Source organism: Helicoverpa armigera, chromosome 29, assembly GCF_030705265.1.
Source record: "Helicoverpa armigera isolate CAAS_96S chromosome 29, ASM3070526v1, whole genome shotgun sequence".
Lineage (NCBI taxonomy): Eukaryota > Metazoa > Arthropoda > Insecta > Lepidoptera > Noctuidae > Helicoverpa > Helicoverpa armigera.
This window is the reverse complement of record NC_087148.1, coordinates 3219728-3247535: the sequence shown is the minus strand read 5'-3', so window position 1 is coordinate 3247535 and position 27808 is coordinate 3219728. Positions and strand designations below refer to the sequence as shown.

General features: G+C 34.8%; 1 protein-coding gene across 2 annotated transcripts; it reads right to left on the bottom strand.

Moving 5' to 3' along the window:
• Window positions 1-1059: 1059 nt before the first annotated feature.
• LOC110379884 (synaptotagmin-7) lies at window positions 1060-27512 on the bottom strand. 2 transcript variants are annotated; one of them, XM_064042658.1, is made up of 7 exons: window positions 27362-27512; window positions 14811-14951; window positions 13294-13470; window positions 12020-12100; window positions 5245-5413; window positions 2031-2243; window positions 1060-1206 (listed from the first exon to the last, which is right to left on the bottom strand). In XM_064042658.1, exons 2-7 carry the CDS (start codon window positions 14949-14951, stop codon window positions 1106-1108), a joined length of 882 nt encoding a protein of 293 aa, XP_063898728.1. In that variant the 5' UTR covers window positions 27362-27512; the 3' UTR covers window positions 1060-1105. The 2 variants fall into 2 exon arrangements, with proteins under 2 accessions (XP_063898728.1, XP_063898727.1); XM_064042657.1 differs by lacking the exon at window positions 27362-27512 and adding an exon at window positions 16465-16613.
• Between the last annotated feature and the right edge of the window lie 296 nt (window positions 27513-27808).

Sequence of the window (27808 nt, the reverse complement as noted above, 5' to 3'; positions counted from 1 at the left end):
TATACACTCTGATGATTTCGATTTTGAAAAAAATGTTTATTAAATTATGTTTTTTTTTCTGAAAATGTTTTTTATTGACTCGTAATTGAGCAATCCAAAAGTAAATTGAAAAATTTAGATATCAATTATTTGGTTAATTTTAATCAATTTAATTACTTATGTTCAATTAAAAACAAAAAAATACCCTTCTTCACAGTCGGGTAAATATAATTCAAAAGCAAAAATCTACTCTTCTTTGTGCGATGTGAATCCGACTTTTCATAATAATTACTACATTTTTAACAATTATTTTATAATTCTAACAATATTTTTATCATTAAAATTCTTAACATTCATCATTAACCATTACTTATTAAGTAAAACGTCAATATAGCTTGAAGATTCAAAACTTATTTTGAAATGCTGTGTCATGAAATATATTAAAAAAAAACAGTGAAATAGGAAAAAGGCACTAACAATAGAAATTTAATTTAATAGAAAATATTGCACTATATAAACTATTTTCTGAATATTTATTAATTAGGATGAATTCTTCAGAACGTTAAAACAAAGAAAAAAAAAACTGTAGGTACTTAATTAAAAAAAATATTAACATTACATAAACAGCATTCCAAAATAGTTGTTTTAGGAAAGTTAATGTTCAACACTTGATTTTTCTTTCTTTAGAAATATCAGCAATTTTGATTTTTAGGTTTTTAAGACTTTTTAACGTTTTTTTTTTTCTTTAACGATAGTCAAGATTCGAGAAGTAGCGTGTGCTTAGATGAAGGTGTAATATAATAAATACAAAACATTTATATTTTTTAAGTTAAATGCATAAAACCTATAACGATATTAAAAATCAACATTTAAATACATAACTGTGTAAAGTCCGAGATAAAAAACAAATAAATGAAACGATCTCAACGAACGAACACAAGTACCTATAAGCCGAAAACGAAAAAAAATGTGAAAAAATTATGAAAAAATCTTAAAAAAATCCGCACAACGCCAATACAAGGACAGCTCAGAGAGATTGGTGTGCCATTAAATTTTTGTTAACCGTTCAGTCTTATGACGTTTTTTGTGTTTTTTTTTATTTATTTATTATTTTTTTGTTGTTCGTTCACTCGGGCTTGAGGCGATGCCATTGGACGATCGTCTGTCGCGGTTTCGTTATCATGTCTTGCCAGTGTTTCGTTTCTGTTGCGCCGGAGCCGTTTTTACCTGAAAAATAGAAAAATAAATCATTAAAAATAAAAAGATATTTACAAAACCTCAGACCATAAAGCGACTGTTTGCTAGCAAAAAATCTCAGGACCTAATAAACGGTTATATAAATATGGCTACGTGGTTGCAAGGTTTTGTCCTGTGGTGTCCTACTCTCATCTATGGGTTTTAGAACTGGTATTATAAAAAAAATACATTTATCCGCAAATTAATAATGTTTTTTGGTAACGATTTGGCTTAATAAATCTTATTTTTTTTAAACTTCGATATGACCTTTGTCACACCACTAAGACCATCATGCTCTAACATGTCGTTTAGGCGCTAGATTTTGCACAACAAAATCTTGCCTGGAAGAAATCGCTATGTCACCTACTTTTATTAGTTTTCAGATCAATAATATTTACCAAAAAAGTATATCTATTTATCCACATACATACACACGAAAACATAATCCCCTTGATACACATCAGGGGTTGAGTCTGCTAAGTGATGTGACAATTGGATAACAATTGAATCTCAATAGCAGTTTTAACCTTAGCGGGCATTATGCTACTATATACCTAAGACCAATCGCATTCCATTGTCATTTATTGGTTTGACATTTCGTCCATAAGGTAGTTTGCTCTACAATCATATTGATTCAATATTGAATCCCAGAAAAAGATAAAAACGTTTATTAAAATAAAAAATAGCAAAAACCATACCACATACGCCAATCGTAATTGAGTTGCGATTGAATCTTAGTTGGATATCAATCGTATGTCGCTTAAGTAAAATTTTGCAGAATCAAGTCATAGATCTGTCAAAATGAGACAACATACCAGCAAGCAATATCCTCCCAATGAGCTCGTTCCTGCCAATATTATCGAAGTCCATGACCTGGACATCCAGGGAGCACTCCCGGATCTTCTCCCAGGGCACGTTGAACGAGAACGAGTCGTTGAACACCGGGTTCAGGGTGCATTTGAAGATGGCCGTCTTGCGTTTTTCTATGCGCTTGTCGCCGAATTGAAGCCAGACTTTTACGTATGGATCTGTAATGGAAAAAACAAATATTTTTTACACGTTTCACTTGCAACTATGTGTGTAAGAAAATCTTGGTGTCTTAATTTGACCCTCTTCCCGGTCTTCGATTGGGATGAAATTTTGCACAAGCTTTGAGTTGTGATGACAAATATTATATGACTAGCTAAGAAACGGCATTACTAATCCAAAAACTTTAGTGCGTACTAAAAGCGTTTTTTAGATTTTTAAACTATATTTTTTTATATATAACCTGTTATTAGACCATATTTGGCAGTCGTCACGGGTAGTCAGAAGCTAGATAAGCGATTAACTAGACAGGCAGTCGTTCCGTGTAAGACTATTACTCAGCTGCATTTGGTAAGACTAGAAGCCAAACCCAACATAGTTGGGAATAGGCTACCCTAATAAAACGCACTCATATTTTTAAGTGAAAGTTTTAGCCAAAAACGCATTTTGCCACTTTAATCGGTATAAATATGTCCGAATGCTGAAGTCGTTCAATTTTATGGTTGGATTTCGATATTGAGATTTATAAAATCCATGTTTAAGAAACTTCGTAGTTCGTATATTGGATATAAAAAAAGCTTGTGTATTTTGTCGATACGCTGAAACAAAGTTAAACCCATACTAATGACAAGCGTGGGGTGCCCTGATTACAGTATAGTTGAGTGGGACACGATGAGTGCCAGAAGCGTGTTATCGAGTACACGGTACATAATTATGTCGATGTAAAAAATGATATTATTTTTGTTAACGAGTGATTTTTACAAGGTTCATAAGAGGTAAGTTATATGTGTGTGTTATGCAGATAAAGAAGTAATATTGCTACTTTCTTCTTTACTCAATACTCAATACTTTTAATGCTTTCCACATGTATTCTTAGGTGGTAGTACTTATAAATAGTTCACATGGACCCTGTCGGGCACAGCAAAATAAGTGGGATAGGAGAGAGGAAGCTCTTATCGGCTATGTTACTTATTATTGTTGACTAAGACTAAAGTAGTTATACAGGCAAATAAGTTATACATATTTATATTTTAAAGTTTTTTTATTTTTTATTTATTTATTTAAACACTTAATCTACACTGTAAACTTGGAAGCTGTGTGTGAGCGCGTATATGTGTGTGTGTGTGTATGTGCGTGTGACTGTTTATGTCTTTATATTTTTATCATTTAGGTATTCGTTAATGGAATAGTAGCATTTATTTATAAGAAATTGTCTAAGTTTTTTTTTCAAATATATTAATTTTATCTTCTCTTTTTATTTGTGCGGGTAGTTTATTGTACAATTTAATAGACATAACGTAGGGACTTGTCGAGTGCATTTTTAAACTAGACTTAGGTATATTTAGTTTAGCGCGGGGTCTGAGTTGATAGCGTGATTGGTTGTCGTCTCGTTGAGTGTACAGCTCTTGATGTTTACATACAAATTTACATGATTCTTTTATTTATTCTTAATCATATCTTAATTTTTCCTCATGCAAGTTTTTGAGAGGTAATATTTGGTTGGATCTCAGTGGCGTGCACTTGGAGAGGCCTATGTCCAGCAGTGGACTGCGATAGGCTGATGATGATGATGATGATATTTGGTTTAATGGAGAAACCTACATTTACTTGCGTAATATGTAAGAAGTTAACAAAATAATTAATTTTAACAAGGTTTTATATATCAAATAGACTATAAAACTAATAAAAATACGCTCAATAAAAAACTTTAATGAACTCCACGTTAATCTACTCGAAATTTTCTCATGAAAATTCTTCAAGAATCAAGTTATTTCGTCTTAAGCTAGGGCTGTGCGGAAAAGGTTGAAAATTCCGGGAAAAATTCCCGGCGTTAGTGTTAAAATTCCGGAAGTTTTCAAAGGAGTAAAAGGTACTTAATTGCGGTTTAATTAAGCTATTGGTGTTTTTATATTTTCTTGTTTCTTTGGTAAATAAGTTGTGCATTAAAACAATATAAAATATATTTTTTGTAGTTCTGTCACTGACTCAAAAATGGGATGAAGTGATTTAGACTCTAGTGGTCTGATTTAGGCTAGTGCTGGAACACTAGCTATCATCTGTATGAACTGAGTCAGTCTGAGTCAGTTGTTTCATAAAAATTGGCTCAACCGTGTAAAGTCATTAGGTACGTTTTGTCAACAAAGCTGTAGGGACCTCCACAAAACAGCAGAAACACGTATTATGTATAGGTAAAAACACGATACGTACGTTTGTAATTCATTCCAATTCATCCTCAAAAAAATCGAAACCATTTGCCATTTACACTAAAAAACGTGCCAACCTTACTCCCAGCGATCATTAAACAAAAAACTTCCACCGAGCATTTTTCCATCGGATCCAGTTACCGTGAAAATGGAGCCCACACTTAATTGGGACTCTTGACTCCGGGACTTCTAAGATTCATATCAAGATTTATGAACAACCCTACGAAGTGGAGAAGTACTAAATTTGACAAAAAATGGCCTCATCTACATTTTACAAGTCCAATTTAAAGAGAGTTTCAATTTTACGATTGAGTGGTGTTATATAAGCTTGAAGTTATGTGCTTGAGTGTGTAAGGATGAAGTTACTTGGGTGTTTGTATTTCTATTGTGAGAATTTGTTGAAAAAAAGGTTTTGTATTTTCGAAGGTCCTTTTTAAATTACGACGACTTAATAATCATTGTAGTATAATTTTAGTTAGGGTTAACGCGAATAAATATGCATAGTACATATGTATTTCACTATTGAGTGTTACTATAGTAGGTTAATTTTCTGTTATGTATTCTCGTAGGTGTATATGTTTTTATTTAACGAAGAGCGGATGAGTCTTACGTGTGTAAAAAAATAATACTGCGGATTTGTCCGATCGTATAATTTTTGCGTTTAAAATCCTACGGCGCTATTCAAAAAGACACAGCTAAGATTTCATAAAAATCGTTTCAGTAGCTTTTTCATGAAAGAGGAACAAACACCCAACCATATAAACAAATAATTAGTATGTCTGTCACAAACACAACTCACCTGATTTCCCATTAATGTCCTTGGCCTTCAAGTTCCTCGCCTTCAGCAAGGTCAAGGTCAACACGCTGTTGCTGGGATGGTAACACAGGGAGGTCAGAAGCTCCCCGCATTTGTCCTTGGCTGGTGGCTTTAAGGCTTTCCAGAATGAAGGCTTCTCGCTGAGGTCCACCTGGAATTTTAAAGGGTATCGTTTATTTTTATTGTAAATATCTCATCATCATCCTCCGAGCCTTTTTCCCAACTATATTGGCGTCGGCTTCCAGTCTAACCGGATGTACCAGTTTTTTACAAGGAGCGACTGCCCTATCTGACCCAATCAACGCAGTTACCCGGGCAACCCAATACCTCTTGGTTAGAGTAGTGTCAGACTTACTGGCTTCTGACTACCCGTAACGACTGCCAGGGATGTTCAATGACAGCCGAGACCTACAGTTTAACGTGCCATCCAAAACACAGCCATTGTATTGTTTTCTATGTAAATAAATAAAGGAGTTTTCAAAGCACTTTGATTTTCAAATCATTATCGTTAATTTAACTTATAATGGTATAATATATGATTTGAAACTCGAATGGGTATGGTTTGTTCGTGGTTAGTTAGGGGTTAAACCCCCTCTTTGGCACTTGTCCCACCGGCAACGATTAACGAGTAACGAGTAGAGCTAGAACTAGAAACGAGTTAGTGAGACGCGGGGAGCGAGTGCGTAGTTCCGATATTTGTGTAGCTCGGCTATAAGCGAGTGTGCGAGTGAGGCGGGCGATCTCGCATCACTCGCTCGCTAGACACGCACTGTAGAGAAATGACCACTGGTTGCTCACTCGGCGTGAGTTCTAAACGCTTCGCGAGTGTCGCCGAGCGAGTGTTATCTTCCATAGCTTTTGTCGCTCAGCGACAAACTAGTGAAGCGAGTGTTCGCCGGCAGTGTGAACAGTCAGCGATCAACTATTTGTATATGCATCTCTTTTATTCACACGGAAAGTATATCTATTGTACGTTTCTTGAGCGAGAAAATAGCCGATAGATAGTCGTTTTCTCGTCGTTGGTGGGACAACTGCCTTTCTTGAGTAACTGAGTTAGCTAGATTCCAGGACAAGCAAGTACCTATGTAACTTTTCTAAATTATACGTACTTACTCTCTTAGTGCACCTTCGACTCCAATGACTAATTCAGGCCCGCCGCTAGCTGTTAGTTCGCCCGCGTGCAAAACTGATTATGCCGCCCTACGACTACATATTACCTATACTGGGTTTTGTAAAAAAAAATGCGTTAAGATTATAAAATACGTATTTTAATTACGTACAATAATTATATTTGTTTACTGAAGTGCAAAACTAAGCTAAATAATCATTACAAAAACTTAAATCTTCTGTGTAGTGCGCCGGTGCTATGCAAGAAGAGAGAAGTAATCGTAAATAAGCGCGAGCGAAGCGAGCGCGCAAATTTTATAGTTTATGGTCTACAGATGCAATGTCCGTAAATGAGCTTATGTAGCGCCCTTGTGCAATCATTACCCAAGTGGCCCCTGTGTATTAAAAAATTGTGTTTAAATTTAGTGAAAAATGTTATTTATGGTTTTTGGTGGGTTTCCCGTTGAAAAAGTCAACCCATAGACACACCTTATAAGTAAGGAAGCGAGCGCGAAAATTTTTCAGTCTATGGACACAAAACAAATAAAAACCACTGTAATTATTAACAAAGCAAAGTCAAATAGTAAGATATGCACAGAAACGAAGTGCAAATGTATATGAAGCCGCGAGCGAAGCGAGCGCGGTTTTTCCTTTGAGTTTTCATGAAGTAAACATGTCATAAAAAGCCAAAATGAACAAAAAGCCATAACGGACGCGGACGTGCGCGAAAACTGTTTTTTCGGAATTGAATGCCTCAACAATATTTAAGGTTCTTCCAACCTACAAACAGACATGTGTTGCTGGGGAGTTTGTTGCGCCACTTCTTCTTCCCAGCAATAACACATAGGAAGTGATAAAGGGTGGGCGTTTTGGGGGCTGTCTTATGTAAATTCCTGACGTTCAAAAAGTGCCGTCTTGCAAGTTTGTATAAATGATTTTTGATTTTAACAATTAAACAAAGATAAATCGTGATACCTGACATGGAGCCGCGAGCGCGAATTTTTTTGGGGATGCAAAGGGTGAGCCCGTCATTGACAGGACACGACCAAAGCGAGGGCGGCTTTTTCAGAAATTTTATTGCTAATCTACTCATCTAATTTTGCCGCCTCATTTAACTGTGCCGCCCAGGGCATTTGCCTCCATTGCCCCTTAATTTTGAAAATGATCTTTCAACAGATGCAACTGAAACCGGCAGTGTAAGTAATATTCTTAGCGCTATTGCTGTGTTCGGAAATATTGAAATCAAATCATTGGTAAAAAGATATTGTATTTTTTAAATATTACGTGATAAGTCGCTCGATTTGCCGCCCCCTAGGACGTGCCGCCCGCGTGCGGTGCACGCGCTGCACGCCCGCTTACGGCGGGCCTGGACTAATTAATAGCGAAGGAAAATATCTTGAGGGAAGCTGGACTTTCAAGGTGTGGTGATTAATATTTAATTTAAGATTAATCCTTCTCTTTGTGAGAAGATTTTTTAATGGAAATGGTAAGTATCTTGAAAGAGATTTCACGAAGACAAAATTAAAGAACAAAACAATACCGTTATTATCGCAAAGTAACGTCGCCGTAAAAATAACAAGAATCGTTCATCATTAAAATCCAATGCGTGTTACGATTTTATAAAAAATATAATCGTATATTTCAACAGCTTAAATTAAATTGGTTTATACTGAAAAACAAGTTTGTTAATTAAAATATTCCGAACTCAATTTACAAAATAAATGAAGACAAACATTACTGTTGGTATATGGAAAAATATTCGCATTGCGCCTTTTATTATTTTAACAGCAACACCACATTTTGATACGGTGTATAATATTTTTCGCAGGCTATATGGGTCTTTAGGACAGTTTTTCGTTTCGTTTGAGTCTTTCTTCAAAGTTAATGGCGTAAAACTGAGTTCTTGGAATTTGTTTATTCAATACTTCACTATGAAGTTGTCGGTTGTCACGTTTATATATCTCTATCTCCTTGCTGTAAACTCTTAAACGAGACTAGCTTCTACCAGCTGTTACACCCGTAGTAAATTGGATCTACTCCTCGGACCCGGATAACAACCTTTCTCGATAAATGGGACACCTAACACAATTTTTTTAACTTGTCCAGTAATTCCTGAGAATGGCGCGTCTAACAAACAAACGCTTCAGCTTTTGAATTTACACCACAAGGAAGAACTATAGTCAAATTAATATATAAAAAAAATCGAAATTAAAAGCTATCCGGATTGCACTTTAAATGATTCAAAGTAAACAACATTGGACAACCAAATAAGTTATTTTGTGGTAATGGATTTGTGGGAACAAATGAATTCAATTCGTGATTATACGGAGCGATATGTTTACTCTTTAAGCTTGGTTTAATTAAATAGGATTGTTATATTTTTCATTTAAGCCAGTAAGTCTGACACCAGTCTAACCAAGGATTGCCCGGATAACTGGGTTGAGGAGGTCAGGCAGGGCAGTCGCTTCTTGTAAAGCACTGGTACTCAGCTACATCCGGTTAGACTGGAAGCCGACCCCTACGTAGTTGGGCTCGGAGGATGAGGATGATGTTATATTTATTATGTATCTATGTCATCTACTGATGGAAATAGACAATATCGTGATAGAACCTGGATTTTGGCAGGACTAATATATTTCTAATATACTTTGTGTTACTCAAGAATAGTCTATATTCCCAATAGCGAAATATTTTTTTAAATATGTAGTCTCAGTAGTTTCAGAGCCTTTTCTCAACCAATAAACAAAAATCTTTCATCCTTACTAGGTATATTAGTAAAGAAGTTTAGCTAATTCACGTGATTCACACTAACTAAATCCTTTAATAGACAAACTAACAAAACACAATCTCTCCAAAACAAGGAATGTACAACAAACATATTGCATTTTGGAAAAACCCATTTGTTTTAGTAAAACCGACTCCCGTTGGTAATAGTTCTTGTCGCACCCTTAACCACGAGATAATTTATCACATAGTTGTTTGTAAACTGGTTAAATGAAGGTAGTATGTTAAGTTAAAATACCTGTATAATAATAAATGGTGTGATATGGACCAAAGTATATTATGAAGGCTTAATTTTGTATTACGATTCTTCAAATCTGACAGACAGACATGTGTTGCTGGGGAGTTTGTTGCGCCACTTCTTCTTCCCAGCAAAAACACATAGGAAGTGGTGAAGGGTGGGCGTTTTGGAGGCCGTTTCATGTAATTTGGAAATTGAAAAGAGCAATTTTTCTGCTTAATTCGAATTAATTCTTTTTTTCTATTTTGTTAGTCTTTTTTAAGGTCTCATTACAGGGCAGAGGTATTTTCTCATACAGATAAGGAATGAGTGTTAATCACCACAACCGCTCAATGTGGATTGGCGATTTCAGACTCCAGGTTTCCTTAAGATGTATTCATTCTCCTTTAGTTAGTCGTGGATGTCTAGGATATACTATGAAAGTGACATATAACATGGAAAAGTTACTCTGGTCCATACCTGACCTGGAATGGAACCCTCACATTCATTTATCAGTGGTTAGTTTAACCACTAGGTCCAAGCTTACTCGTACGACCATTCATTAAGAAAATTGCAGACACATTGTGACCCACACAATTACTAATATAAGGGAGTTTTCTGCCTTTTTCCTGGTCACAATTTGTAGCTAAGTAAACCAAATAAACAAACTTGGATAGAGGTACAAATTGGCGGTACATTTACTTCACTAGTTTTTGTAAAATATTTCTTTTCTTGTACGTATTTAACTCATAAAAGAAGAAGTCAGACTGATCGATAATAAGGTTAAGCAATTGGCGCGTTCGGTCCGCGGATGGGTAACCATCTTGCCATGATGAGATTTTCCGTGTTTCGGAAGGCATGATAAATTACTCGGTTCCAAATGTCATAAGAATATCTTTGGCAGTCGTTACGGGTAGTCAGAAGCCAGAAATTCTGACAATCAGCCTAACAAGGGGTATTGGGTTGTCCGAGTAACTTAGTCGAGGAGGTCTGTTAGGTACTCAGCTGCATCCAGTTACTGGCAGGTGACCCCAATATAGTTGGGAAAAGGCTAGGCAGATGATGTATGTTTTTAAGTCATGGTGGCCTTAAAGCACCCGCTTTTCAATAACGAGTGTGCGGATTCAATAGTAGTTACTTCAGAACGCAGGTCTAACCACGGGCGGTACCTATCTACAGTTTCATGAAAAACATTGTTGCCGTTTTCTCACAGTTTGCTGAATTCTAGTAAAACAAATGTAGTTAGTACTTCGTTTAGTTTTAGAACTAAAACTAACTATGAGTTAACGTTAGCTCATTTAAACTTTATTTTAACTATAACTACGATAGTTAAGTTATATGTAATTACTATGTTTTATTTAACTGGTTTATATCGTTTGTGTCGTACCTATCACATATACTTTATGATATTCTATGGCGAATTGTAAAAAAAAATAACCTAATCCATTCAGTGGTTTAACCACAGGAGTCATTTTTCGTTTTCATAATTTACAACATCATGTGTAAAGTAGAGATAAAGTTAGGAGTATCGAATGTTTTGATCAGTTGACAGCTGACAGTTTTCAAGGGAGAATTTCCTTTGTTTGTAATGACTGACTCTTATATGGTGTTCTAATTCTCGCACATTTTTGTTATATTTACTTTGTTAGCAAGAATATTTTCTTTATTTTTAAGTAGATACTTTTCTTTGTTTTAATTTTTAATCGACATATATTAACCAGTATATTAACGCATTTCATTTAATGTGATTGTAAACGACACACCCGATATATCTGTCATTTCAGAATTTGGCAATTATTTACATTTCAGTACATAGATATATTCTTCATATATAAATAGATTAAAAACAGACGTTTCTAATACAGACACGTGACTTTGTAACATCCAAAAACTTTGGCGAAATTGTATTCGTTATAGGAAATAACTTCACGCCAATTTTCAAAGTTACACAAAAGAAATTATTTGTTTCACACAAACTTTCTGAAGTCTGTTCACAAGATGATCAATAATAATAAAATACTGGCTGTTTTGGCACAAGGCAGAAATATAAAGTATCTAATGTCATACATAATGAAATATGTAATGTATATCATACTTATGAAGACTGACAGAACAATGAAGTACACTTTTTTTAGAAGTGGAATATCACTAAAGAAAAATCTTCCGTCGTCTAAGAGGCTCACTCTCGAGTATCATTTCAGACCCTTACTAACTAAAATCCACCATGTTTCTTCTGGATCCCTTTATATACGTGGGCCGCGATAGCTCTTTCTTTAGGGTTTGAGGAGATCAGATCACCAGACCCTAAATGTTGTGCCTAAATCCTCCAAAGTGTCGTTCCTTAAAATTCCACCGGGTTTCAGAAAACACTTAAAATTGGTGGGTCCTGGCCGTCATTTAGGCTTTGGCAGTCGCCACGGATAGTCAGAAGCTAGAAAGCCAAGGGTCACAGTCTTACCATGGGGTACCTGGTTGATGGGTAATAAGGTTGAGGAGGTCAGATGGACAGTCCCTCCATATAGCACACCTATACTCAGTTGCATCTTTACACTAGAAGCTTTATAGAGAAATGTATGATGATGGTTGCATCCCTACACTGGAAGCCAACCCCAATACAGAGAAAGGGCTAGGCAGATGGTATAGACTTACCTGACATAATGGCAGAAACACTTCTCCAATGGAGTCATCTCTCGAGAACCGATCGTAGTCAAACACGTGAAGATGAAGTACCTGAGAACAAAACAATAATTTAGATTATTAAGGAAATAGCTAAATATGAGGCTCAGAATAGAGATTTTTTTAATGAGAGAGAAGAATTTTTTTAATCAACGTCAAAAAGCTTTTCACTCAAATAAATGGTTCTGACCATTTATTTAGGTGGTCCATATAGATTAATAGTATTCAGCTGCATCTGATTAGACTCGAAGCTATATCCCAACATAGGTGGGAAAAGACTAAGCAAATGATGAAAAGTATTAACCATAGTGTAGTGTAGCTATAGATGTTTTAGTTTTAGACATATGTATTCCTGACCCGCTTTCGTGAAATAAAACATACCAAAGATAGATACAATTACTCACAAACAAACACAATACCCAAATATCTTCAATTTAATTTGGACTCTTCCAAAACAGTCCATTTCAAATTAATTAAAACACGTTAACTAATGCTATTACTATTCCCCGCGGCGTCTCTCGCGACCACGGCACGCACAAATGCCAATTTATAACAATTTGTAGTAACGAGCCCTCCCTTCATTGGTATTTTAATCATTTTCTACCAATTCATCAGTTGAGGGCTGATGGAAAAGGATGGTGATTGTCATGCAATTGTTCAAGTGAATAATACTGTATAAATAGAAGTTTCTAAATAATTTGCGTAGAAGAACCTACATCATTGGGGCACTTCTTTTCTAACCACGAAGGGTACACCTAACTTGGACTCTAATGTATAAGAATATCTTGAGGAAATAAGGACTTGAAAGTTCGAAATCGCCAATATGTTTCAAGTGTTCTGATTAACGCTCATTTCTTCTCGTTCCTTGCATAGGGACTGTAAAAAGGCCGGTATAGAGGGTGTAATATGCCAAATCGAATATGGAATGACAAATAATCGAATATCAATTGATCGACCACTATAAATCGATCGTCTAACTACTCGAACATTCATAATATAGAATGGTTATTAAATCGAACATTCAATACATCGCGCAGTCGTCAACTATCCGTGTTCAAAATATCGAATGTTTGTTTGATCGAGCGTTAAATGCATCGCATATTCATCCTATCGAAACATCAATCTTTTTTTTTATGAATACAAAAAAAAAACACAAAATAGATACCTGGATATAAAACCCTCTTAATTTCATAACTCAGTTCATGTATTAATTGCCTACTATACTCCGGTAAAAAAATGTATCTTACCCGGCTCTGCAGCTTCTGTATCGGGAACCCTTCGAAGTAGAAGGTCTCGTTCCACCGCGGGTTGAGGGTACGTCTCTTGATCTTCGTCTCCAGGCGATGTTTCTTGTCAGGGAGTAAGGTTACTCTCACGTAAGGGTCTGATGTCCCGCTTAAATCCTTCGCAGGCAGCTCTTTACCCTGAGAAAGAAGTATAAAGTAAGTCAGAAGCAAGACATTTGTATCTTTGTTTTAACGACGTCAAAAATCATCAAATGACCCCTCCCGCTGTGGGTTAGCAGCGGTGAGGGAGTGTCAGACTCTTACTGACTAAAAACCGTCGTGTGTTGTATGAACTGCGGGATTGTTTGCGCGAGTTACCGCGACAATGGTACATAAAAGGCTTAAGAAGGAACATGGTGGGTTTTAGTCAGTAAGAGTCTGACACTCCCTCAAGCTGCTAACCCACAGCGGGAGAAGTCATTTGGCGATTCCCGTCAAAAAAAGGAAATCTATATCTGTCTACACTTCTATGACTTTTTTGTTTGCTTGTATTTTGCTCTGAAAATACTTTGCCGGTTTCAAAAATTAATTTACTGTTGGGAAGCTATGGGTATGGGAATTAGTTTTCACGGGACGCGGGAGATATTAAGTCTGTACTATCCATACTAATATGATAGAGTCGAAGATTTTATTTGACAGTTTAAATGCAGAGGAACAATAACACCTAACAGTTTTGACTTTTGAAGAGGCCCTGTTTTAACCATTACAAATTGGATTACAAATATGACTACAATAGATTTTTCCATTCATCATGTTTGATGAAACCATTATAACAAGTTTTCGTGACCATACAATAGACTGAAGCATGATTATTATTTGTTTCAGTGATTTACAGACAAACGTAACAATAATGTATGAAAAGAATTTGTAAATAATGTGTTTGTTTGCACGTAAGTCAAAGTTAGGACTTTATACTTGTTGATTTAAGACAAAAATTAAACTAGAGTGCTTGAAAATCCGGATTTGATGATAAATATCTCAACAAGTTGCATAACACAGAGACAGAGATTCTGAAGGAAACATTTCCCGGACTAGGATACAATTTAGCATGTGAGACTAACAAATAACGTGCTTTCTAAAGATCCAGAGATTGCGCCCTACAGTTTCAAGACATTTTAGGTATTTTTGGAAACCCTCAGGAAATGCCATGGTCATCATAGCTAAAAAGTCTAACTATAAACGTCCACTGCTGGACTAAAATCTCCCCTTAATCTGAGGGGATTCAAGTTGGTGGACGCAGTGCCCGATATTGTTAGCTTCGGAGATATTACTGCCCATCTCTCAGTAAGGCATTTAATATCCCACATGCTACTATATGGTAGTAATACCACCACCAGTCGATAGCCAGAGCCTTTCAATCTGTTTTCCAACATGGCACGATGGGCGGATGAAGTGAGCTAGGTACCACGGACAGATGAGGTGCATGCATACCGCAATTTAAACTCTAACACTAAGACATAAACTCTAAAATCCTCTACCTGTATAATCCTCAGTATCAGAGTAGTATTCTGGAAGTCGTACTCCAAGCTGAAGTGGATCTGACCGACGTTCTCCGAAGGCTCCGAGTTGTCGATATACATGTCCACCAGGGAAATCGATCGGTTCTGAAGAAACGCCATCTGTCAGCATAAATTTGAAACTTAAAGCGTTTGTAAGGCTGACGCCATATTTGGCAAAAGTGCGATCAGAATTTTGATGAATTTTTTTAGAAATTTTTTGTAATTTTTTTGTGAAAAGTAAAAGGCACACGTGATAGAAAATACAGAAAAAAACACTCGGTGTTTCACACAAAAAAAAATATTTGAAGGTTTATTAATCAATTTTTTATTGGTCACCATTATATGATTTCTTTTTTAATAATAACTTAATGTCCTGTAATGTTACTTGTATATAGAAAAGCATTGGATATGGACAAACTTCTGCAATTGGTTAATAAACCTTTCTTATAAGAATTATTTTATTATTTACACTTACTAAAAATATTGACAAAATTCAATATCTTTCACGTTTTTCATCAAAATTCTGTTCGTTCATATTATAACGTGCAATTTACAAAGTCATGATTTTTATGTTTCTTAGAATTAGGTACTTACTTAAATATGTGAAGAAAATTTATGTTTTTTTTTTTTTTTAATAAAACTCTTTCAATTTGAAAAAAAGTTAATGTTCTAAAATTTTTGATTATTTTTTTGGTAGTAAAAAAACATATATTTTCTAAAATGTTATTTGCAGGGTAGACGTCACAAAAATCAAAAGGGTTGGTACATGCAATATAATTATTTACTGGGGTATAATTTCCAAAAAATATTTTTCTCTTCTAGTTATCAACTTTTATAATAGGTTCAGGTTTATCGGATAATTGTGAAGAGTCTACGGGGTTTGTACCTATAATTATCAAAAAAGATTTTTAGTGACCTTTTTTAAAAAAATATTTGCAATAAAAGCAATTAAAACTATGTCTAATCTAGACTATTAAGTCTATCACTACATAATATTTTTAAATAGAATCTTAAAAAGTTTTTTGAAAAGGGATTTTTATGCTTTAGCGTCATTATTTTATTTAAAATTGCATAATTTTGATTTAGTAAAAATCTTAAAAATAATGCGAGATTGCAAATATTGCAGATAAAAAAAAAGTTTTTTTTTAATATTTTTCAAGCCAATTATCATCTTGAAATCTCACACTATGATTTTTGTAGCTATTTTACAAAATTACTAAAATATAAAATTTGTATGGTGAGTGCTAAGCTATTCTAGTTCCTATTTACTACTTTTCTAAGTCTAATTTTGGATTTATTTGTGATAAAAAACCGTGAATTTTAAAAACAAAACGGTGTTTTAGTTAATCCGTGAAATCACACTAAAAGTTGCTACTCCACTCCTCATGTGGGATTGTCATAAAATTGTGATTTTTGTAGATTATTTTATAAAGCTTAATATTTCAACTTTTTGCGCAGCAAATATTTACAAAATCATTTTTTAGCTTTCGGCCGAAACCAAGCGAGCTCGCTGAAAAATTTTAAGCATCTTATATTTAAAAAAATGTGTACAAAAAGCGAAATTTCCAAAAGCGTTTCGCTGTTTTTTTCGTAAAATCGTCTATTTCTTTCATATACAACCTCTTCTACCTACCATGTTTGAAGGAGAAAGCATGGAAAGAGAATTCATAGTTTAGAAAAACTCCACCGAAAATAAAAATAATAAGTCAAAAAAACTAAAAATCAAGGAGCACAGTTCAAAAAAAAGGACAGTTCGGAAACACTGATGAAAAATACACTCGAAAATATACTATTTTTTCTAAAATTATTTTTTTTTACTAAAAAAATACACTTTTTTCTCTAAAATTATTTTCTTTCTACTAAAAAATACACTTTTTTCACTAAAATTATTTTTTAGTTTTACGTTTGTCAAGTATTGCTGTTAGACTGCAATAAATCGTGATAGAATGAGATTATTTAATCTGTATCTGCGTCAGATATTGGTTAAGCGTGATCTTACAATTTGTATGTAAACATCACCTATGTATTTATATTGTAGTAGGTAAAGAGTTTCTACCTACTCTACAAGTAGGTAGAAACTCCTATCGATACATGTAATGTATTGATAGGTCCTATCAATACATTACATGTATCTATGCATTTTTAAACCTCCATACGCCTTCTAAAATCCAGCATCAGAAAATACATAAACTTTCTCAAATAAGTAATCTAATTTCTTCAAGATTTTCTTTCAAAAACTAGTTCAACAGAAACGAGAGAATTTTCTATTGAAACGTCCATACCAACTGCGGAACTCAGTTACGTAACTGACGGTTAAGAACCGGGTAAACTTAAGTTCCTAACTGTCTGGACTGGTCATGAATTGGTCACGAATAATTGGAGGTGCTCGTGGCAAGTAACAGCCATACGAGGTTAGGCAACGCTTGGCGCGGTCGGTATAAAGATGGGTGACCTCATAATAGGATTGAGTTGAGGAGGTAAGACAGGCAGTTGCTTCATATAGGACACTGGTACTCAACTGTCTCTGGTTAGAATGGAAGCCGACTCCACCATAGTTGGTAAAAGGTTAGGCAGATACCATGTAAAATTACACCTGATCTGTTCAGCTATTTAAAAATCCACTGTAAAACTTTTTACCACTGTAAAACTGGCACCACCTATTTTCTAGATGCAAATAAATGTTTCTTTCTTTCTTTCTAATTCACGAGTGAAAGTGAACCCACAAAAAGAGTTGGTTTTTTCACTAAATAAACTAGAATTTATTATTCTTCAAGTCTATCTTTTAATCTTAAATGTGGCGACCGAAATCTTATTACCTACTCTCCTTTTCGGATAAAATCAGACATTTTATACGTTGAGGTTTCTTTGATTTTTCGTTGGGTAGTCTTAAATTATTTGGACTGAACTCCTAAGAGAATTTATTCCTGACTAAGTAGTTTTATTTTTTAGGTTTTAGCTTGAGAGATAATGCTGATTTTTGAAACAGGATAGATTATGTCAGCAAAATTATATTTTCTGTCATTTTCACCCCTGTAAGAAGTTGCCTATAGCCGTTCTTGTATAATGAGTTATGCTTATTAATAAACATTTTCAAATTGGGTCAGTACTTCCCGAGCTTAGCGCGTTTAAGCCTCAGATCAAAGAAATAGGTTAAGCAAGAAAAATTTCTGAAGCTTTATACGTTTAATATTGGTAGCTATAGATTAAGACTTAGGCATTTTTAGAAATATATAGGTACCCTTATTTTTGGGTAAGGTCATTTTAGCACTTATTCTAGAACTATTTAATAGTCAATCAACGTAATCTGGCAGCCCTAGAAGTGAGGTTAACAAAGTATTCGAACTCATTTTTAGTCCAATGCACAAGTCCACACTAATTTGTACCCACATTTTGTGTGGGACAAGTTAGAAGCGATTTTAAAAGACAGGTTAACCTGTGTGTCCCATTTTTCTATATACTTTAAAAGAAAGTACTTTTTGCAGTAAACAACTGCATACACAAGCCACAATCATGATGATGATGATAACTTTTCTATATGTTATATCTTTCAAAGATGATCTTTGCCTGGCGTTTGTAGAAGCCAAACAGACTTACATTTAGACTAAAAACCCCCGGATAGACTGGAAACCTACCCCAACATGGTTGAGAAAAGGCTATAAAAAATGTTCCGACGCAAAAAAAAATTGTAGTTATAAGTTTGACCGCTATATGTGGCCGTCTATAACTGCGGCTCTTAAAAGATAAACCGATTTTGGTGCGGTTATTTTTTAAGTTGAAAGCTAGTTTGCAGTTTTAACAAAATCGACGCAGTTATGTACTTATATTACTGAGTAGCTACAATATGTTCAGATTATCAAGGATTCGAAACCTAAACGCCACAATCTTTCAACTTGTACCACCCAACCCCAGTATATGAACAAAATGAATTATTCAAAGTCCATTCCCATTTGTAATGGAAACAGTAATAGTGGTACGAAATCATTGACAATTCGGCCTAACGAGACCTTACATAAATTCTATGTAATTCGGTTACGTTGGCTTCAATCCGTGCGAAGGTATTTTCGTGATTTTGGTATTAGGTTTATTTTTAACTGGCTTTTGGCTGAGGTTTCACCCGTATGCTGAGGAAGCTATTGCCTATACCAGGATACAGAGTAGTCTATTATCTATGCTAATAATTATATAAAAAAAGAGGACACATTTATTTGTTTGTACCCTAAAGGTTCCGAAACTACTGAACAGATTTGCAAAATTCTGTAACTGTTGGAAAGCTACACTCTTCCCGAGTAACATACCTACGCTATATTTTATACCAGTATGGGCAGTAATTTCCCACAAGACGCGGGTGAAACCGCGGAAAAACGGCTAGTGTTATATGCTCTGATATATAAGCTATACCTTTTACTGCCAAGTTTCACCAAAACCATCCAATAATTTTTACATGACAGAGCAACAAACATCCATACTTACAAACTTTCTTGCTTATAATATTATTAAGGATACCGGGTAATCATAGACAGAATAGGACACTGATTACAACGATTACCGTGATTACATAAGATAAGGGTTGGTTCAGGGTAATCGTTAGATTAAATTACGGTAATTTGGTAGAGAGGGCTCGTGGCTAAGTACCTAGTAGCCACAAGGATTGGCTGATCACAAGGTTAAGCAACGCTTGGTGCGGTAGGTTCGTGGATGGGTGACAAGTACTTGACATGACGAGTTCGTCCATATTTCGGAAAAAATGGTAAATTGGAAAGTGCCGGCTATCATTAAACATTTTTGGTAGCCGTAACGGGTAGACAGAAGCTAGAAAATTTGACAATCAGTCTTATTAAGAGGTTTCGGGTTCCCAGGGTGGGTTGCAGAGGTCACATAGGCAGTCGCTCTATGTAACATTCTGACAATATCTTTGATAGTCGTTATCCAGAAGCCAGGGAATCTAGAATAAGTCTTATAATGAGATTTCGGGCTGCCCTGGTAACTTAACTGAAGACGTCAGATAGACAGTCGCTCTATGTAAAACCCTGGTACGTAACGGCTACCGGTTAGACTAGAACCCAACCCCGATAAAATAGTTGGGAAAAGGCTAGGCATATGATGAGATGATGGAATAGTAGGTAGATAAGCATTTTCAAACACAATGTGCATACAAAATACACACAAGTTTGTCTTACCTATTTTCATGAAATAAAACATCTAGACTTTATTCTGTCTCATATTATTTTCAGGACTATAAAAAAAAATCGTTCCTTTTTGACCGACATTTTCAAGGTCAAAAACAGTACCGTTTAAATAAACAATATTATTAGCCTTTCCCAGCAGTATTACAAAGTAGAGTCGACAGAACAAACGCGAGAAGTGTCGGCATTCCGATATAATCAAGGGCTTTTATTTTCCAACTGTACTTCGAAGTATGAATATTACAAGCTATGTGTACAACCAGGGGCTGTTTGAAAAGTGGTATCGTGTAAAGAAACACTGGGTTGTAGTCAATCTTAATATGGTCCTTATATTATTACGCGAAAGTTTTAATGTATACATGCAACTACTGTACTACAGTTTTTTGACGCACAGTTTTTATTTTTCCTTTTTTTTTAAACGGGACCCTATTGTTTTCGCTCCCCTGTCCGTTCGTCCGTCCGTCCGTCTGTCACCAGGCTGTATCTTATGAATCGTGATAGCTAGAGAGTTGAAATTTCACAGATGATGTATTTCTGTTGCCGCTATAACAACAAATACTGAAAACTAAAAAAAATAGTTGGGGGCTCCCATACAACAAACGTGATTTTTGCTCATTTTTGCTCGATATCCATAAATATACTTTGGATGGTACGGAACCCTTCGTGCGCGAGTCCTCGCATTTGGCCGGTTTTTTTTATTATTTTTGTAGAAAAATATGTAAGCTACTAGATAGATTTTGATTACAATAGGCAGTAATATAGCTGACATACCTACCAGAATAAAAAATGGGCTTATTTTATCCATGTGCGGGAAATGGATGCGCCGGTCGCGGTTGAAACCGCTAGCAGAAACTAGGCAGAAATACTTTCACAACTTTTCTACTAAATAAAATTGTCTTTCTTTTCTTGTTTATGGGCGTGGCCGATATAATAAGTAACTTCTTCGTGACATAATGCAAAGTCCTTATAAATATTTATACTATGTATTAATTCAAAGGTTCTGCGGCCTTCTAACACAAAAAGTTCCAGAAGAACATAAGAAAATTCTACTCAATAAAACTCAAATGCCCCTTTTCTCCAACAATCTCTTAAAGTTTCCCTTACTAAGTGTCACTTAGAATAAGGACTCCCCCAATACTGAAAGGTTATACGGGGTACTTAAACTTTGGTGAAAACGAATTTCATATTAAGTGTTCCCTAAATGCTCTTAGAGGATCCCTAAATCTAGGTATTTGTTGGTGAAAATGTGCACGAAACTCCCTTCATAACCACTTAATAATTCCCTACCACTCAAAACAAGCGCTCTACATACAAATACATACTTTCCAACCAGTTTTCTGAATATTACAGACTTTTATATTACAGCTATTGGCTCCGAAAGGCTCTTTTACATTATTCATAACAATTGAACAGGAGCCATCTTCCCACTGTTTTCACAAACTGATTTAGGGCGGTTACCAATATTCAATCCATCTATGGTTTCTTACCAGAGATAGGAATTTAATATTACTTCATCACCTACCGAGCCTTTTCCCAACTATGTTAAGGTCAGCTTCCAGTCTAACTAGATGCAGCTGAGAACCAGTGCTTTACAAGGAGCTACTGCCTATCTGACCTCCTCAACCCAGTTACCCGGGCAACCTAATACTATGGTTAGATTGGTGTCAGACTTACTGGCTTCTGACTACCCGTAACGACTGCCAAGGATGTTCAATGACAACAGTTTAACGTGCCTTCCGAAATAGTCATTGGTGTCCTTAGTGTATTGTATACACTAGAAAAGTTGCATTGGTACTTGCCTGACCTGCAATCGAACCTACGATACTCTTACTTGAGAGGTTGATTCTTCATCCACTAGGCCACCACGACTAGGTTTGGTATGACACTTCTATGGGTCTAATATCAAAATTCTATCTCCAGTAAACGAAACAGTCGATAGATCGAATATTGGTAAAGACCCTTAGTTGGCACGGCGAGAAATATTATGGTAATACATTCATATTTATATCAAGTGGTTTTTGTAAGGGATTCGGTAGAGTACTTGGGAATTTAGACACATTTTTTTGTGAGGGAAAACATTGATTTTGATTGTTCTTTTTAGATTTAGCGGTCTTTTTTTGCAATAGGGGTCGGGTTCTAGTCGCACTTGATGTAGACTGAGTATCTGCCATTTATTTTTCATGTGATTTTCTATTCTTCTTATTGAGTGAGCTGCAGGTTTAATCACCTAACAAGCCCTAGTGTTAGAGTTTTCTCAAATCCGCCTGACGGCCTCTGACGTGGAATTGTGACTACTACTTGGTAACAGTTGGGGATGCAAGCTTTACTGTGCTCTCTCAGGCACGAGGATGTTACACAAACTTCCAGACTTTGGCATGCGTTATGAAAGTTATTTGAAACCCGAGAAGTGATTTTGTACCGAACAAACGTAGCAATTTTCATGCCCTGTTGTGTATAAAACACGAAATGGAGAAGTGTGATATAAAATGCGTTTGACTAGAAGTGCTACGGGGGAGTTCCTTGATATCAGGTATGAGGAGATCAGATAGGCAGACGCTGCATGTGGCACACTGGTACTCCGCTGCATACGGTTAGACTGGAAGCCGACCCCAACATAGTTAGGAAAAGGCTCGGCAAATATGACGATTCTGATGACCCATAATATACATTTATTTTATTTATTTATTTTAATACTTCTTGCACATACAGTACAATGGCGGACATAACGCCTAAGGCGTTCTCTACCAGTCTACCTTTGGGTGGCGGAGAGAAAGTGTTGGTAGGTGCAAACAAATCCGAAAAACTATTAAGAAACATAAACCTACATAATTATATTAAAATACACAAATAAGTTAACAATAAAATATATGTACATATATAACTATATAAATATGTACACTACATACAATACTAATAACATATCAAGAAAATTAATTTGAAACTGACTGTTTATGTTTCTGCCAATTTCCCAAGATAGTGGTCACGAACTTTGAGTTTGAAGGTGTGACTATTTACCATCCTGATCTCCAGAGGTAACTCATTCCAGAGAAGAATAGATTTAACAAAGAAGAAAGAGTGTATGATATCAGAACGATGGGGAGATACATTCTTTCATATATTATAGTACGTAGGTATTAAATACACAAAGATAAAATAATATACAGCATATCTTCCCTTGCTTCTAAGACGAAGTATGCAAATTTAATTTAAGTTAGAACTTAGAAACTTGATGAAATGAAAGAGATTACTTCGGGAAGATGTAGCGACACGTGTTCTTTATTACATACTAGTTGCTGTCTGTGGGTTTGCTCCCATTTTACTATTGGATAAATATTTTATTGGATAAAGGCATTCAAGAAGAGCTCGTGTCTAATAGTCGCGCGGGACAATCGATTATAAAGTTATGCAACGCTTGAAGCGGACAGGTCAATAGATGGGTGAATATTGTCATACCGGGTTCTTCCGTGAACTACTGAACCGAATTAAATGAAATTTGGTAAACGGATAGTCTAGAGCTTGAGAAAGGACATGGGATATTTTTTTATCTGGGTGCGAAAAGATTTCTCTCGGTATGCGGGTTAAATCGTGGGTTACAGCTAGTGCGTAAATTCTTATTTATCTATACTAAATACTAATACATGATAAATATAAAGAGAAAAAATATTTATTTGTTTGTAAGTAATGGATAAACTAAAAAACTACTGGCCTGATTTCAAAAAAGTCTTTCACTGTTAGAAAGCTTTACTCTTCCCGAGTCTCGAGTAACATAGACTATATTTTATCCCAGTACGGGCAGTAGTTCCCACGGGACGCGGGTGAAACCGCGGGGAAAAGGCTAGTCTTCTAATATAAGAAGGTAAACTCTATACCAACAATGTAGTAGTTTAAGCCAACAATTTCTCATCTAAATATTTTAGTTAATTATAAATTAGTTTAGACTCAAATAGAAGTGTAAATGAACTTCAAAGTTTAGTGCTTGCTCATAGTTAGTTTTACTCTAAAACTGTTACGTTAGATTATAATCAAAAAGTTATAGTTTGAAGTGAAAATTAGAAAAGCTTATTCTTTAAGATTTTTTGGTTGAAGATTGTGATCATTTTTTGCTTTTTGAACTAATTATGCAATCAATATTAGATTGTTAGTTTAGTTTTTGATCAAAATGGTAGAATCTTAATTCTCTGTGTCCTTTACATACTAGACAGTCATATTTTTTAAAAAAAATATATAAATTGTACATAATTATTAACTATTAAAAAAAATATTCCTAAATAACACCATATTCAAATCATCTATACTAATACAGCAAACTGTTAAAAAAAGTATGTTTGTCTCCGAAGCTACTGAACCGATTTGAAAAATTCATGCACTGTTGGTACACTCTTCCCGAATAATATAGGCCCGAGTATTTTAAGCCAGAAATCGCGGGAAATCGGCTAGTTATTATAAAATTAAATCAAACTCAAAAACTGCTCAACAGATTTCCATTCACTTTTCACCAATTAACAAAGCAATCACGACAAACATTTAAGTGTTCTATTAATACAAGTACGAAGCTAACCATACTTACTAAAGAAAAAAAACAAAAAAATATAGCTATACGCCTTTTTGCTTACACCTGCGTCTGTTTAAAGAGGGTCTTTATTACTGCACATGAATTATTTATGCTATCTCGAACGTGGTCTGGTTTACAACACTAATAAAGGCCCGTGTTTAGACGCGTTTGATTCGACGTTTAGGGAGAAAAAGGTTTCTTTTTTATATAGCTAGATATCAGATTGGTTTATTTCAGTTGGTGCTGTAAGTTTGTGCGCGATTATATCGTGTTAGGATGTATCGATTTTGATGCGGTTTTCAGCATAATATTCGTTAGATTAGAAGAAGGTTTAAGTATATTAGTCAAGTTGGTTTCAAAAATATATTCGGACGTAATAAATCTTGTTATTCAAGTTTCCGTACTGTCCCATTTTTGAGGAAAAACACACATATAAGGGAAAGCTTTATAGTTTATATGAATAGACAGACATCTAGGTGTTTTGCGATCAATCACAGTTTTTTAAATCATATCTTTTTTAAATATTTAAGGGCGAGTGACTGGGAGGTTAAATAAGAAGCAAAATTATATAATTATAAAAGATATACATATAAAAAGAATATAAATGGACAATACTCCAGTACAACAGCCGACCCCAACATAGTTGGGAAAAGGCTAGGCAGATGATGATGATGATGACTCCAGTACAATTCATGAAAAACTACTTTGGACGAATTTTTATGCAAAGCCTGAACTGACCAGACTGAAAATAAAGCATTTTTGAAAATAATTCTACTGTGATCAACCGCAAAAACTTGACATATAACAATGAACATTTAACGATGATCATAAATAACATATAGAATATAACATTTATGTAATTAACACCTACATAAAACAGCTATTTTTCTATGTCAACAACTTTCATAAACAATCATACACAACAGAACAACAGTAGGTATATAATAGTCATTAATATTAATTAGCGACTGTTAATTAATTAGCCTAGCCAAAACTGAAGACCTAGGTTCATTTATATTTCAATTACTGAACAAACTATTGGAAATTCTGAATTCAATTATCTCTGCGAAATTGAATTGTACTCGTAATTATAAAGAATATTATAAGATTAAAATGTCGGTCGATAGAATATATCGGCTAAATACTTGATCTAGTAATATGCGTACTTCCATTCATCTTCATACTGATTTATGAGCCCGATCAAACTATCGGCCGACTAAAAGTTTGCAGTGTGTTTTTAATACGGCTTTTTCTTGTCATATTTTCTTAACTAACAATATTTAAATTACTTTTCCTAAAAATAACTTCCTAATTTTTCTAATTTACTTTTGGAAATCTTGAAAGTTTTATTTCGTAGTAACCTTTTGAAAATATTTGAATATTCCTTATAGGTACTTAATCAAACTTGAATTTAGTTTACCTAATCTATTTTGAAAATGCTAGACATCCTAAAATAAGTCTAGTACCTAAATTCAGATTTATACCATAAAATTGATCATCAATTTGTATTTATTATAGCAAAAGTTATTTTGCTAAAATACTTATTTAAGCAATTTCAAACTATTCAGCAACTTATAAGCATGTCTATAGTTTTCCAATATCGTTTGCTCTAAAACTTTTGATAATAACCCTTTCATTTTGATTATCAAATTATTTCTAAGCTCATCTTTGTTTTCACACTTAATAACAATGTTTAGAAAATCGTGAATTCAATCAAAGTTTTCAGTCGGTCTGATACCGGCTAAATACCTGATCTTTGTAATGTGCGTACTACCATTCATCTTCATACTGATTTATGAGCCCAAACGGCCGACTAAAAGATTGCAGAGTGTTAATGATAATTTGTGTCTTTTTAAATACATCAAACTCTATATTTCTAAGTAATTTTATATCAAAGCTGAAAAAATGAAATAAATATCAATTTCCTTGTCGTTAAGGAAAATTAAATTACAAAACTTAACTTCCTTCTATTTGCAAAAATTCTATAATTAATTATTTCGTCGGAAATTGTAATAGAAAGTTACCGAACGTTTTTCTGAAAATTATTTTTTATACTGGACATCTCCTTATTATAAAATTGTTTGCAAAATATTTCAAATCATATTTATTACCTAAAATTGAAGAAGAAAAATTGCCTTCAATTTTTCAGACCTATGTGAAAAATGCTAGAGCGATATTTCACAATCATATGAAGCACCTTTATATTTAAACCTTTAACTTTTATATTTAGTTTACACCTAGACAAACGTGTATATATGCGTGGGCAAACTTCGAGTAACATATACATAAAATATGCACAGGAGTAGAGAAGAATAACGACTCCCTGCACAGTAATTCATTTAAAAGACCAGCCCTATAAAACTTCTGCGCTTAAGTAATATAAAAATACTAATTGATTCACCTACCTATAAAATATACTGAAAATCATTTTCGTTTTCAAAAATATCCATATAACTTTCAGCTACATTTATCTGTGAACTACCTTACCCAAGTTCACAAACTCTCCAAAAGATACACAAGGATAGAACGACACATACACAACATCAAACAAAATACCTAAACAATAAAAAAACTACACATTTAACATCATTTCCGAGTCAAAATTCCTCCTACACATAAATACCTATATTAAAAAAAAACATATATCATAAAGAATCACCTACATAACTGTTACAACATCAACAATTCAAAAATTATCGACTTTCAAAAAAACCCCCATTTTCAACGTAACCCCACATTCAAAAGTGCCCCCACTTTCAACTTAGCCCCACTTTCAAGATAGATCCTCTACTTACAGATGGGTGCGGTGGATGGTCCTGGCCCTTGACATTTTGCAGCTGCTTGTTGTGGGCTGTCGGGGTCCGTTCACCAGGTGCTGTGGAGGCACTCGCAGCCGCTCCAGCGCTGCTGCCAGCCGGGGACTTCGCTTGGGGAGAGCTTATTGAGGTAGTCCTAGAAAGAGGGGGTGAAAGGTTAGTATTTTGTGGGGTGAAAGGTAAAATTAAATGGTGTCAAAGAGTCGTGGTAGATAAAGCAACTGTTACTAGGCTCTATCTATCTATCAGAGTCTATCTACGCCAGATCATGGCAGAGTATGCTTAGAACGGATAAATACAAACTAACAACTGATTTGTACCCATATTCTTACAAATAAATGTTTCTTTCTTTCTTTCTCCATGTGAGAATACAGCAGTGGGACGACAAAATAAAAAAAGGCTGTAACGAACAAACATAGAGAGTGT

Excerpts from the sequence above, each read along its gene's own strand:
- LOC110379884 (XM_064042657.1), bottom strand. The coding sequence starts at position 16,500 with ATGAATTCTCTTTCCATGCTTTCTCCTTCAAACATG. Across the intron at positions 14,952-16,464 it reads TGCTTTCTCCTTCAAACATG|ATGGCGTTTCTTCAGAACCG; the intron begins GTAGGTAGAAGA and ends TTATGCTGACAG. Across the intron at positions 5,414-12,019 it reads TGTTTCTGCCATTATGTCAG|GTGGACCTCAGCGAGAAGCC; the intron begins GTAAGTCTATAC and ends TTAAAATTCCAG.